At 53.9% G+C, this 14,855-nt stretch overlaps 1 protein-coding gene across 6 annotated transcripts in view; it reads left to right on the forward strand.

Moving 5' to 3' along the window:
- Nucleotides 1-14,855, forward strand: part of FAM178B (family with sequence similarity 178 member B) — a 97,782-nt gene that overhangs the window by 62,150 nt on the left and 20,777 nt on the right. For 5 of the 6 annotated variants that reach the window (XM_069580585.1, XM_069580589.1, XM_069580587.1 and 2 more), the window contains one exon: nt 4,703-4,790. In XM_069580585.1, the coding sequence (XP_069436686.1) occupies nt 4,703-4,790 (88 nt within the window). Of the gene's footprint in view, nt 1-4,702; nt 4,791-14,065; nt 14,393-14,855 lie in introns of those variants that run through there. The other variant, XM_069580592.1, reaches the window with a different exon arrangement.

Raw genomic sequence — 14,855 nt, forward strand, 5'->3', positions numbered from 1 at the left:
GTCATTTCCAAACCTCCCTGCGCCTTAGGCCCCTCCGTGTGCTGATCCAGCATCCTGGTCTTGCAGCAGCCCGCAGGGGTGGAGGGGGCAGGCTGCTGAAGGGGCCTGGCCTGGTGTGAGCGCAGTGGGCTGAGCCCGTTGCCTTATATGACAGTAGCTGGGAAGGTTCCAGGGCTTTCTGCGTCCTCCTTTGTCCGCCTGTTTTGAGTTCCCGGGAGGCCTCCTGGGTGGGGTCAACCTCCCGAGCCGAGCCGCAGGCCTCACCCCACTCCTGCCCCCGCCCCTGCTTGCGCCCTGTGCAATTTGGGTGGTGGTTGGGGTGAGTCTTGGCTTTTCCTCCTCTATCCAGTAACTTCTCAGTGTAAAATTGAAAACCGGTCCTGTGTCCCTGCCTGTGTCCCAGTGGGAACTCAGAGGGCAGGGGACTGCATTTAGAAGGCAGAGAAGGGCTGTGGGGATGAAAGGCAGTGGGCAAGCAGGGAACGCCGCCCTCAGATGTGGGTTTCTTTCATCCATTCGTCCCCTCGGTGCTCTTTCTAGTGCTTTTCTCTTTATTTTTCACCCCCGGACAACAGCTCTGTCCGCCTCTTCCCTCCTGGAACCAGCCCTGGCTCTGCCTGCACCCCCATCCAGGGTCGGCCCCTCCCCTCCCACTGTGGGCAAGAGCGCTCCCGAAGGCTCGGATTTAGGTTAATGAAGCCCAGATGCTGGACTTCTGACTCCCGCTGCAAGTTCGCCTTGCAGCAGCGGCTGGAGGGGCTGGAGGGTCCGTCTACCTCCCACTGTGCTGCGGCCCAGCTGTTGCCGGGCCGGGCTGGCGGGGAACAGCTGGAGAGCAGGTTCTGGCCGACAGTGCGGCGGTGGGGGGTGGAGCCCAAGGAGAGACGGGGTGGAGCTCCGGGTGTGGGGCGGGGCCCTGCCTGCCTTCACCCGCAGGAGGCTTGTATGGGGGCGCTGGATGAGGGGCTCTTGCTTTCTGTCTCTTGGCGGAGTACAGATGGGATTGCCTCTCCCCAGGACTCAGGTGGTCGGTAGGAACACTGGCGCGCTCTGCAGAGGGAACCGGGGTCAGAGAGGGCCCCCGCTCTGCCTAATGGCAGCTCTTCCCAGTCCAGGATGGCTGATCCCTCTCAGGGAGGCCAGGTACAACACAAAGATCTCATGGGAGGAACTCATGCTAAGGAATTATTCCTTGTCTGTAGGATATTATTATTCCTTATCCATAAGAAATTCAAATTTAACTGGGCATCCTTTATCATCCTATAACTCTGGGAGTTAGTGAGGAACAGGGAGGCCGGCATGCTGCCAGTCCATGGGGTCTCAGAGTTGGACACCACTTAGCGACTGAACGACAACCACCACCTATATTTTTATTGGCTAAACTGGGCAATCCTTACCCTACCCCCACCCCCGCCCAGCTGAACTTCTTCAAGTAATGGTTCTATTGAATTGCAGCATACAAACAGAACACCGACTGTAAGTGTGTACTCAGCGAATTTTCACAAGTCCAACACACGCATCACCCAGAAAGAAGGGAGGGGATCCCCTGGCGGTCCAGTGGTTAGGGCTCATCACTTTTCACTGCTGGGCACAGGTTCAAACCTGGTCGGGGAACTAAGATCCTGCAAGCCATGTGGTGCGACCAAAAAAAAAAAAAAAACCCAAACAGAAATAAAATGAAACACGAACAGAACCTGCCCCCACCAAGGATAGCAGGACCCCCGTTTTTGTACTTAATCACACATACACGTGTTGTCTTTGGTAATGCTTCTTCCGCACAGCGCTGTGAGATCACCCATGCTGCCGGGTGGGATCCTGGCTCATCCACAGTCGTTGAGTGCTGCAGATGGGGTCCAGTCGTCTGTCCGTTCGTGGACCGACATTGCACGTCTGCCTGTGTGTCTTTTCCTACGTCGTGTCTCTGTGCCAGGGAGGAGGACTGCTGGGTTGTGGGTGGGCACACGCACCTCTTCAGCTTGAGCAGGCCTCACCCAGCAGGTGACCGAGGTGGGTGTACGCATTTGTGTCCCAACCAGCTGTATGGGAACGTCCCCTGCTCTTTCTCATGGCTGCCCTTCTGGTATGGGGCGTTGCTGCCTGATGCTGTTTTTTGTTTGTTCTTTTAAATCAAGAGTTTCTTGCATTGTTGATTCCTCTGATTCTCTTGAATAAGAATATAAACAAGGTGCCTGCCTCAGGTACCACCTGCTCAGCCCCATGGGAGGTTGGAGGAGGCCATTCGCACCTCCGTTCGTCCCCACCAGCCAGGAGCTCCCCACCCCCACCACATGAGGCCAGGGTGGGCACGGGCCCTGAAGGAGTGGCAGGGGTGCCTTCAGCCCCACTGAGGGGGCGCCAGGCTCAGTCCTGCCTCCCCCAAGTGCTTCTTTGGGGAGATGCCATTTCTGAAGGCTGCCTGCAGCCTGCCGTCCCCATGCGCCACCCTTCTGTTCCTCTCGGGGTCCTTCCGGGATGGGGGCGGGGTGCCCGCAGGGTCCCTCCAGCAGTGTTGCTACTCGAGGGCGTGTCTCCTGTACGGAGCTGGTTCTGACCCAAGTGTTTTCCACCACGTTCCTTCGGTTTCCTCCGGCTTTAGGACCTCACCTTTGGTGATAGCTTTCTGTGGGAATTAGAGATTGTGGCCACAGCAGAATCCATGTCAGGGGCTGACCTCTGCTGCCTGTGTGGGCCACAAATGTGTGGAAGTGTGAGGAATATGTAACCCCCCACCCCTCCTCCCGTCGCCCCCTCCAGCCTCTCCTGGCCACTGCCACCCCCAGTCCCATCCTCTGGTCTCTACTCCCCTCTTCTCTCTGCCTTTACTCACGCCAGCCCTCAGGGACCCATGAGAGCAGAGCCTGACTAAGTCAAAGGCCTCTCGTGGTAAATGTCACATTGCACTTGGAAATATGTGGGTTATTTTCACTTATCTTTTGGTACTGATTTCTAACGTAATTCCACTGATAACAGACTATGATTTTAATACCTCTAGACCATGAACATTTTGCACCGTGTTTTATGTCCCTGGATATGTTCCAGTATCTCCTAGTTAATAGTCTGTGGAAACTTGAATAGAATTTGTATGCTACTTGCGAGAAAATTATGTAAATTTTAATGCTGTTGAATTGGTTCCTGGTGCTTTTCAGGTCTGCTGCATCCTTCTACTTTTCTGTATATCCATTCTAGTAATTTTTGAGAATTTGATATTGAAACTCCAATTAAAAATCTTAGTCTACTTAAAAAATAATTGTAATACATAGTGGTGGTGGTGGTTCAGTCACTGCCGTGTCTGACTCTTTGCGACCCCATAGACTGTAGCCTGCCAGGCTCCTCTGTCTGTGGAATTCTCCAGTCAAGAATACTGGAGTGTGTTGCCATTTTCTTCTCCAGGGGATCTTCCTGACCCAGGTGTCAAACCCTGGTCACCTGCATTGCAGGTGGATTCTTTACTACTGAACTACCAGGAGAGCCCCAATATATCGTGGCTGCTGCTACTGCTGCTGCTAAGTCGCTTCAGTTGTGTCCAACTCTGTGCGACCCTATAGACGGCAGCCCACCAGGCTCCTCTGTCCACGGGATTCTCCAGGCAAGAAGGCTAGAGTGGGTTGCCATTTCCTTCTCCAAATATATCGTGGAGCTATGTGTAACTTTGTTCTGTATTTTCCAAGTCTCCTGTAAATGTGTTATCATATTTTCATAATTTAAAAAATAAAATAGAGAAAAAGATCAGAGCCATAACATTAGCATCTGAAATCCCCATTATAAGGCTTTACTCCAGAAGAGAGCTGGTACACTCTCCACCCTGAGGGAATCAGTCAGGACTGGTGCTAGACTTAGAAGCACAGCTCAGACTTGCTGAAGAAGTCTGAAGGGGACTTCATTGGCTGAGCTACCCGACCCACTGACTGCGTAGGTCTGGGGGTTGGAGGCTTCAGGCAGGGAGAGCTCTGTCTCTACTTGCTTCATCCTCCGGCCTCGCCCACCCCTGCCCCAGCCCCCCCCCCCCCCAGAGAGGCAGAGTGGCCACCAGTGACTATAGAAGCTCCTCCCAACAGATTAGTGGCCCTGCTGGAAGAGCACACACTCTACTCGTCCCAGCCAAGACCCCAAAGCCCCTCCAGTGGCTTGAACACAGGGGCAGATGGGTCAGGCCTGGCTCACGTGCCCGCCTGGGAACCCGAATCTGGGCTGGGGGTGAGAGTGAGAGGACTCTCCAGAGAAAAGTCACTGGATACTGGGTGGAAAAAAAAAAATGTGGCCTCACCAGCCCTGGTCACCCACCTTCTACCACCTTCCACGGGCTGAAAGATCTTAACACTGCAAAGGAAAAAAAAAAAAGACGATGGTCTATACAGAAGTGGTTGAACAGTATATCTGTGTAGCACAGACCTATAGAGAAAAAAAAAAAAACTAAGAAGAAAAACACTACTATGCTAGCCTCTGAAATCACCACCTTTTTTTCATTAATTATTTTCTTTTTGCTTATTTTTAAACTTTCCCATCTGGCATGTTTTTATGACTTCTAAAATAAATCATAAATGCTGGAAACCAAAGGAGAAAGCTAAAATTCCCCAGACAGAGGGGCTCTTCCCTGCTCCCCTCTCGGTGTGTGTCCTACACTTCCCTGCCCACCCCTAGACCTTAACCCCCACCCGCCCAGCAGGGCGCACGCCCTCAGTGTCTCTCGCCCTTTCTCCCACAGGCAGCTTCGAGGCCAGCTCAGTCTCCTGGTCATGGCACGGCTGCTGAAACAGCAAGAGAGGCTCCCTCTCTGGCAGGAGAAGGCCCAGGTAAGTGTTTGCCTCAGCATCCTCTGGGGGCTGGGGGATCCCAGCCAGCCCCTCCTGCCACTTTTCCTGAAGGTTGGGAGCCTCAGGCCAGGGGAATTCAAGGTGGGTTTGCCTTTTCTGTTCACATCCTTGCATCTAACAGTCACTTTCTGCACGCCTACTCTGTGCCAGCCACTGAGGATAAAGCAATGAGCTGGGAGCAGGTATTGCTCTTTTTTAGAGCTGTGGTAAAATATACGGAACATAAAATTTACTATCTTAACTTTTTTTTTACTACCTTAACAATTTGTGTGTGTGTATGTCAGTTACTCAGTCGTGTCCAGCTCTTTGTGTCCCATGGGCTGCAGCCCTGCCCAACTCCTCCGTCCATGGAATTTTCCAGGCAAGAATACTGGAGTGGGTTGCCATTCTCTTCTTCAGAAGATCTTCCTGACACAGGGATCGAACCCAGGTCTCCTGCACTGCAGGCAGATTCTTTACCTGCCGGGGCCACCAAGGAATATTTATTCGTTTGGCTGCACTGGGCCTTAGGTGCGGATGCTGGACCTTTTTTTTTTTCCTCCAAACTTTAAACTTTTTATTTTGTATTGGGGTGTAGCCGATTAACAATGTTGCGGTAGTTTCAGGTGAAGAGCAAAGGGGCTCAGCCGTAAATATAGATGTTCCCATCCTCCCCCGAAGCCCCTCCCATCCAGGTCACCACATAACATTAAGCAGAGTTCCACGTGCTATACAGTGGGTCCTTACTGGTTATCCATTTTAAATATAGCACTGTGTACAAATTCACCCCTAACTCCTTAACTGTCCCTTCCCCCCAGCAACGGCATGTAGCATCTTTAATCATAGCATGCAGGATCTAGTTCCCTGACCAGGGATTGAACCCAGGCCCTCTGCCTTGGGAGCTTGGAGTCTTAGCCACTTAGCACCAGGGAAGTCCCCATCTTAGCAGTTTTAAGTGCAGAGCTCTAACCATTCTGAAGGACCACTGTTCATCTCCCAAACAGAAACTCTGCATCTGCTGACCTCTGACTCCCATTCCCTCCTCCCCAGCCCCGGCGTCTATGACATTTTATAGGTGGAAGAACAACAAAGGTGAAAACGAATACGGCTATGAAGACTGCCTGCTCTCAGTGGCCCTTCTGCCCCATGTCAGGCATGCTGGGCGCTGTAGGGGAGGAAGGGTCTTCTTTTCTCTTCCCTCTTCTCTCCAGAAAGCTCTGATTGCAACCTCTTTGCAGCTCAGAGAGCAGTAGTTTAGGGGCCCTGGAGGCAGCGTGGGTGACAACCAGCCCAGGATGTGTGGTGGGGGAGCCCTGGCGGGGAGTTGAGAATGCTCTTACCTGCCTCCAACCCCCGTAGTCTCCTTGGAACCCATGAGACTTGCCGGGGACAGCTGAGCCGTCTAGCTCCACCGCATGAGCCAGGCGAGGCAGTCCCAGGGAAAGGCTGAGTCTATAGTCACTGGAGGTACACAAGGCAAGGCGGCATCACCCCTTGGCCAGAGTGCCGAGGGAATGTTCTGGACCCTCCTGGGGTGGGGTGGCCTGAGCGACCACAGTCACAGTGCAGAAGCTCAGAAAGGTGACCGGTTGGGTGGGCTCATCCGAGTGGGCCCTGGCTTTGCCCTGGCTGCCCCCTCTGCCCTTCTCGCTTTTCCCCCAAGACTTAGAAGCGTGGCAGGAGCTTCTGGTCACTCCAGGCCCAGCTGAAGTGTCACCTCCTCCAGGAAGCCTTTCCTGACCACCCAGCCCAAAGTGCCCTGGCATCAGCACCCTGTTTGAAAGTGCTCATGGTGCTCACCAGGCTTCCCTGGTAGTTCAGCTGGTAAAGGATTTGCCTGCAGGAGACCTGGGTTCGTTCCCTGGGTCGGGAAGATCCCCTGGAGGAGGGCATGGCAACCCACTCCAGTGTTCTTGCCTGGAGAATCCCATGGACAGAGGAGCCTGGCGAGCTACAGTCCACGGGGTCGCAGAGAATAGGACACGACTGAGCGGCTAAGCACACAACACATGATGCTCACCTCCTGAGATTTTTAAAATGTGTTCAGGGTCTGTGTTACACACAGAGACACACGCAGACACACACACACCCAGCAGCAGCTCCCTGAGTGCAAGGACCAAATGGCTTGTGCTCACTCTTGCCTGTCAGCTCCTAGCACAGTACCTGGCACACACAGGACCTCAGCACACACTCGTGGGCTGAGGGAACCCAGGGCTGAGTTCCAGGGTGTTCAAGGGATGGATTCCCAGGCAGAGAGCTTGGGAAGGACAGTGAGGAGTTGAGGAGTGGCCTTCACACAGGGCCCGATGACAGAGCCTCTGCGAGAAAGGATGGAGGGACCAGACAGGGGCAGGGCAGGCAGAGATGCGGTGGGAACGAGACCAGTGGTCCCAGGAGGCCCCGGGGGGCCGGGGGCAGCCTAGGAGACAGGCATTGCAGGGCAGCCTCTGAACTCTCCAGAGAAGCGAGAGCAGGTGTGAGGCCAGAGTGTCGAGATCCGAAAAGGCAGGACCGGCTGCAGGTGGTGGGTGGGGGTAGCCGCCTTCTGGCAGTACTTGGCAGCAACCAGGAACGCAGGCTGGCTAGAGCATCAGGGCCAGGTCAAGGCTTGGGGTTTCGTTTTGATTTGTTTTTTGGCTGGAGCTTGTGCAGGGGAGAGTGTGGGGAGCGTGATGAAGGCCGGAGAGGGTGAGGAGAGTGGTGTGGGGAGCACTGGGGGTCTGGGCCTGGAGGGGAACCGCAGGGGAGGCAGGTGAGCAGGGCTGGCGAGGGTGGGAGGCATGCCTCCCCCAGGGAGAGCTGGCCTGGGTGCTCCCAGCCTGTCTGGCCAGGCCCAGCCCTGCCCCTGTGGGTCCCAGCTCCAAGGCTGTCCTACCACACCAGTCACCCACCTGCCCGCATGCCCACCGTGCACTCATGAAACCTCAGTGGTGCACCTTCCGTGAGCAGGCTCCGCACCTGGAGACGACCTCAAAGGAGAGGCTTTGAGCGAGCCAGGCTGAGGACACAATGACTAATTCTGGCCCAGGCAGCCAAGTGGCTTCCAGAGACGTCCTGAACCAGGTCTTGAAGGATGAGTCAGTGCTTGTGCAGAGGAGCAGAGACCATCAGCAGGCGGGCAGTGCAGCGCGTGCAGACCCACGCCAGGCGGAAGGGGAGGACGGACCGGCTGGGCTCTGCCTCAGCCACCCGTCCCGTGCGCTTCCCCGTCTGTCCTCCCTGCAAGCCCAGGGCTGCTGCACGGCCTCCTCCCAGGTCTCCAGGCTGCAAGCGCTCCCCTTTCCAGTCGGGCCTGTCAGACGGTTCCTTAGGAGACACGCCTTCAAAGGGGCACCTCAAGCCCAGAGCCACCCACGTCCCGCCCACATGCCCCCTTTCCCCACTTCTCCTCGAAGCCCTGGCTGCCAGGGCTGCCCCGGCCCTCCTCACAGGCCAGCCTGGCCGCCCTCTGCACACGGCTTTGTGCCCAGGGCACCTCTTCCTTTCCACCCATCACATCCCAACCAGAGTGGTGGCCCTAGTGTGCCCCGGAGCGCAGCTGAGCCCCGTGCCCGCACAGGACTCGCCTCTCGCAGCAGCCCCAGGCGGTCAGGGCTGGCTCTCTTGCCCCGTTTTGCTGCTGTTCAGTCGCTCAGTCACACCCCACTCTCTGCAGCCCCGTGGACTGAGGCACACCAGGCTTCCCTGTCTTTCACCGTCTACTGGACTTTGTTCAGATTCATGTCCATTGAGTCAGTGATGCCATCCACAGTTACAGATAGGGAAACGGAGGCAGGTACAACTAGGAAATTTCTCAGGGTCACGAGGTGAGAGAACCGTGGAGCTAGGATGGAAAACCCAGGTGCCCTGACTCCAGAGTCCGTGCCATCTCTGCTTGCCCTCCCTGCTCGGCTCCCATTGCGGGGACAGCCTGAACCATACCTGCTGCTTCATGCCGATGTGCCCAGCGGGTGTCTTGAACTTTGGTCCCGGACGGCAGACAGGAGGACAAGGGCCAGCGCTCCCACCTCCTTCATCCGTATATACAGGCTTGATTTTTGCTGTTGCTGTTTAGTCGCTAAGTCATGTCTGACTCTCTTGTGACCTCCATGGACTGTAGCCCTCCAGGCTGCTCTGTCCATGGGATTTCCCAGGCAAGAATACTGGAGCGGGTTGCCATTTCCTCCTCCAAGGGATCTTCCCAACCCAGGGATCGAATCTCTATCTTACTTGCTAGGTAAACCTTAGCAGTTGATTCACCAAGAAGGGCAGTTCAAGGGGCGAGAACTGGCTCACCAGAGGAGAGGGTCTGGGCTGAGTGCCCAGGCAGGGGCTTTCGGGGCATTGCTGGGCAGGAGGAGCCCCAGTGCCTGGGTGGGTTGCGTTTCTGTCTGAGGCTGCAGCCTAAGGCCCCAGGAGCAGAAGCAGGTGCTGGAGAACGGAATCTGAGGGACAGGACTTCGGTAGGTGGTCGGAATGCACCAACCCCAAGGCTTGCATCTTCCAGGAGAGTCTTAAGATCAAACTGCTTCTTTCTTGTTCCTGTGAATCCTGAGAATATCCCAGAAACAGCAGGGTTTGGACCCCAGGCACCTGTGTGCTCCAGACACAGCTCAGGGCGTGGAAGACAGCCCTGAACAGAGCTCAGTCCCTCCCTCCTAGAACTCAGCGGGAGACAGACACAGGCACCAAGAGAGAAGCAAATCTTTGGCATTCCAGATGGTACTAAGTGCTGTGGAGAAAAATAAAGCCCGATAAAAAGGAGAAGGGAGGGGAAGGGACTGTTGGGAGAAGACGCTGCTTCATAGTAGTGAACAGAGAAGGGGACGTCTGAGCACAGACCTGAAGAAGTCACACAGGTTTCTCGGGGGAAGCACATTCCAGGCAGAGGGAACAGCATGTGTAAAGGCACTGGGGCAGACAAAAGCCTCTTAGGTTAGAGAAAAAGCAAGGCCAGTGTGGCTGGAGCAGAGGGCTGAGAGTGGAGTAAGAGGCGGTGAGGCCAGAGGGGTAAGTGGGGACTCGGGAGAGAGCTTGACTTCCATGCCAAAGTGGAGAGCCGCTGGAAGGTGTTGATAACAGGAGAGACATAGCTTGATTGATAAAAATCTTTCACAATTATGCTGGCTGCTGCATTGAGACTAGACTGTTAGGGGTGGGGTGTATGCGTGCTGAGCCACTTCAGTCATGTCCAACTCAATGTCACTATATGGACTGCAGCCCGCCAGGCTCCTCTGTCCATGGGATTCTCCAGGCAAGAATACTGGAGTGGGTTGCCATGCTCTCCTCCAGGGGATCTTCCAGACCCAGGGATGGAACCTGCATCTCTTTTGTCTCTTGAATTGGCAGGTGGGTTCTTTACCACTAGCGCCCCTAGGGTAGGGTAGAAGAAGACAGTTGCAGTAATCCTGGTAAGAGCTGTTGGCGATGTGGCCTGGGGAGATGGTGATGGAGGTGGTGAGCAGTGGTGAGGTTCTTGGTGCGTTTCCCAAGTACAGCCAGCGGGAGGTAGAATGTAAGAGAAAGGAGACATGGAGGGCTCCAGAACCTGTGCAGCTGGCAGGATGGAGAAGCCCTTTACGAAGACAGGCGAGACGCAGGCAGAACAGGTTTGGAGAGAAATCGGGAGTTTCTTTCTTATCCCAGGCCACCTCTTGCAACACCATAAGTCTCTTTTGTCAAGCCCTGCCTTCTAGTCTGGAGCTTGGAAAATATAGGCTTCAAATGGCTGAAATCAAGGGGGACAAAGAGTTGCATCTACTATGAAAGATCAGCTGCAGACCTGACCTGCTATTCATTTGTTCATTCATTTAGCAAATACGTATTAAGCATACATAGTAGCCCCTGCTGTCCACGGGAGATACAGTTCAAGTTGCTTGTGGGCGCCTGACTGAGCCAGGTCATAGTTGCAGCATGCAAACTCTAACTTGTGGCATATGGGATCTAGTTCCCTGACCTGGGATCGAACCCCATGCCCTGTGCATTGAGAACCCCGTCTTAGCCACTGGGCCCCTAGGGAAGTCCCACAAATTGTTTATTTCTGGAATTTTCCATTTAACATTTTCAGATCTTGGTTGACCACGGGTATCTGAAACCATGGAGAGTGAAACTTTGGATAAGGGGGTACAGCTGTGCCAGGCGCCATTGCTATATGAGGTTCTGGGAAGACTGCAGGGACCACCCCTGCCCTCATGGAGCTGACATCCTAGTAGGGGCAGGCGAGCAGATAATAATAAACATAGCAAGCAAGTAAATGCCATCAGATATTAGAAGGTGCTAGTTCAGTTCAGCCCCTCGGTCGTGTCTGACTCTGCAACCCCATGGACTGCAGCACACAAGGCTTCCTTGTCCATTACCAACTCCCACAGCTTACTCAAACTCATGTCCGTTGAGTCTGTGGTGCCATCCAACCATCGCATCCTCTGTCGTCCCCTTCTGCTCCCACCTTCAATCTTTCCCAGCATCAAGGTCTTTTCAAATGAGTCAGTTTTTTGTATCAGGTGGTTCAAAGTATTGGAGTTTCAGCTTCACATCAGTCCTTCCGATGAATATTCAGGACTGATTTCCTTTAGGATAGACTGGTTGGACCTCCTTGCTGTCCAAGGGACTCTCAAGAGTCTTCTCCAACACCACAGTTCAAAAGCATCGATTCTTCGGTGCTCAGCTTTCTTTATAGTCCAACTTTCACACCTGTACGTGACTACTGGAGAAACCATAGCTCTGACTAGATGGATCTTTGTTGGCAAAGTAATGTCTCTGCTTTTTAATATGCTGTCTAGGTTGGTCATCGGAGAAGGCAATGGCAACCCACTCCAGTGGGTTGCCTAGCAAATCCCATGGATGGAGGAGCCTGGTAGGCTGCAGTCCATGGGGTCGCTAGCAGTCAGACACGACTGAATGACTTCACTTTCACTTTTCAGTTTCATGCATTGGAGAAGGCAATGGCAACCCACTCCAGTGTTCTTGCCTAGAGAATCCCAGGGACGGGGGAGCCGGGTAGGCTGCCGTCTCTGGGGTCACACAGAGTCGGACACGACTGAAGCGACTTAGCAGCAACAGTAGCAGCAGCAGGTTGGTCATAACTTTTCTTCCAAGGAGCAAGCATTTTTTATTTTCATGGCCGCAGTCACCATCTGCAGTGATTTTGGAGCCCCCCAAAATAAAGTCTGACACTGTTTCCATTGTTTCCCCATCTATTTGCCATGATGTTAGTTTTCTGAAAGTTGAGCTTTAAGCCAACTTTTTCACTCTCCTCTTTCACTTTCATCAAGAGGCTCTTTAGTTCTTCTTCACTTTCTGCCTTAAGAGTGGTGTCATCTGCATATCTGAGGTTATTGATATTTCTCCCGACAGTCTTGATTTCAGCTTGTGCTTCATCCAGTCCAGCATTTCTGATGATGTATTCTGCATATAAGTTAAATAAGCAGGGTGACATTATAAAGCCTTGACGTACTCATTTCCCAATTTAGAACCAGTCCGTTGTTCCATGTCCAGTTCTAACTGTTGCTTCTTGACCTGCATACAGGTTTCTCAGGAGGCAGAATTCCCATCTGGAATTCTGGAGGTCTGGTATTCCCATCTCTTTCAGAATTTTCCACAGTTTAGTGTGATCCACACAGTCATAGGCTTTGGCATAGTCAATAAAGCAGAAATAGATGTTTTTCTGGAACTCTCTCACTTTTTTGATGATCCAACGGATGTTGGCAATTTGATCTCTGGTTCCTCTGCCTTTTCTAAATCTGGCTCGAACATCTGGAAGTTCACGGTTCACTTATTGCTGAAGCCTGGCTTGAATTTTGAGCATTACATTGCTAGCATGTAAAATGAGTGCAACTGTGCGGTAGTTTGAGCATTCTTTGACATTGCCTTTCTTTGGGATTGGAATGAAAACTGACCTTTTCCAGTCCTGTGGCCACTGCTGAGTTTTCCAAATTTGCTGGCATATTGAGTGCAGCGCTTTCAAAGCATCATCTTTTAGGATTTGGAACAGCTCACCTGGAATTCCATCACCTCCACTGGCTTTGTAGTGATGCTTCCTAAGGCCCACTTGACTTCACACTCCAGGATGTCTGGCTCTAGGTGAGTGATCACACCATCATGATTATTTGAGTCATGAAGATCTTTTTTGTATAGTTCTGTGTATTCTTGCCATCTCTCCTTAATATCTTCTGCTTCTGCTGCTGCTTGCTGCTAAGTCGCTTCAGTCATGTCCGACTCTGTGCGACCCCAGAGACAGCAGCCCACCAGGCTCCCCCGTCCCTGGGATTCTCCAGGCAAGAACACTGGAGTGGGTTGCCATTGCCTTCTCCCCTGCTTGTGTTAGGTCCATACCATTTCTGTCCTTTATTGTGCCCATCTTCGCATGAAATGTTCCCTCAGTATCTCTAATTTTCTTGAAGAGATCTCTAGTCTTTCCCATTCGATTGTTTTCCTCTATTTCTTTGGATTGATGACTGAGGAAGGCTTTCTTATCTCGCCTTGCTGTTCTTTGGAACTCTGCATTCAAATGGGTATATCCTTCCTTTTCTCCATTGCCTTTTGCTTCTCTTCTTTTCACAGCTATTTGTAAGACCTCCTCAGACAGCCATTTTGCCTTTTTGCATTTCTTTTCCTGGGGATGGTCTTGATCACTGCCTCCTGTCCAGTGTCAGAAGGTGCTAACTGCTTGGAAAACAAAAGTCATGCCCGGAAGGGGGTCAGCGAGCGCAGGTGCTGTGGGCCTGCAGGATGGATGGGAGCGGGGGCGGCAGAAGTTCTGGAAGAGGGTGGGGGCAGCTGTGCAGTGTCGAGTCAGAAGGTCCAGGCGGGGCGCAGACTCCAGGGAGCAGTAGGGGCACCTTGGGCCTTGCAGATGCTTACCTTACTCACTAGAGGATTTTTGCAGAAACTAGTTCCTGTGGCCTTAGCTTCTGATAAGTGAATATTGAAACTTTTGCAGCTCATAAAGGTCAGGTATCAACAGACATATGAATACGTCTCTGGTCAATAATGTGTTCAGCTCCTGGCCTTCTCCACTGAGTAACAGAAGCAGCTGCCGGGGTCTGAGCACGGGAGTGACCGCCGTGTGGACAGTGGCCTGGCTGGGAACGGTCTTCCGCCTCTGGCCAGACGAACCACCGAGGCCAGTGGAGGCCTGCCTTTTTGGGTGATAGTTTGCTTCTTGCCTGGGGACGTCTGTCCTGAAGGGCTGACTGTTTGCAGAGACAGCTCCCAGCAGTAGGGGTGGAGCAGGGATACGTGCTGGTCAGAGCCTGGTCCTGCCGGGGACCCGTGCGGCCCAAATAAGTCCTCATCCCAGAGAAGGGTGTGTCTGCTGGAGAGGGAATGGCTGGGGCTGCCAGAGCTTGGAACAAAAGAGAATAAGCAATCAGAAGGCAGCAGCTTGCCACGCCGAGCAGAGCGAGGCTGTTTTCCTGGAGTGAGAGGAAAAACGTGGGAGCAGCCAGCCCGCTGCCCTGTGGGCCCCTGCCTACCCCTGCCCCTGCCCAGGGCTCCTTCTGGGGCTGTGGGCTGCTGAGCTCGCCCTGTGCGTGCAGAGCTGTGAGCCCGGAGCAGGCAGGACTGTTGTGGAAACTATCCTCAGACTTGGAAGGCCCGAGCAAGGCAGCGCAGCCCCGGTTTTGGTGAGAATCCAGATGGTGCCTGTCTTCGCCCAGAACCTCCCCTCTCTTGTCTCCCTGCTGCCCGCTCTCCCTTTCTGCAGGGATCAGAGGCTCAGCCAAGAAGCCCTGGCCGCCTTCCAGCAGCCAAGGGCCCCGGGCCTGACTCCTAGCCCTCACCCAGCCCAGCTGCTCCTGTGACTGGCCGAGGTGCTGAGCAGGTGTCTGCGGCTGAGCTGGGGAGGAAGCCAGGTGTGCCGGGCAGGGCTGTGATCGGGCGGGAGCTGGCCCAGGGCTTAGCCCTCGCCCTTTGGGCCAGCCTACACCTGCTACATCTGAAGAGATGGCGCCTTCGTGAACCTCCCTGGCCCCGCACCTTCGTTCTGGGTCCTCCCTTCCCAGGGCTATAGGCAGCCTCAGAGGGGCCCAAGACTTAGAGCCTGCCTGCCTTCTGGAGCCCCAGCCTTCAGTCAGCCCTGGGGCAGCT

The sequence above is a fragment of the Ovis canadensis genome, chromosome 3 (genome assembly GCF_042477335.2).
Source record: "Ovis canadensis isolate MfBH-ARS-UI-01 breed Bighorn chromosome 3, ARS-UI_OviCan_v2, whole genome shotgun sequence".
NCBI lineage: Eukaryota > Metazoa > Chordata > Mammalia > Artiodactyla > Bovidae > Ovis > Ovis canadensis.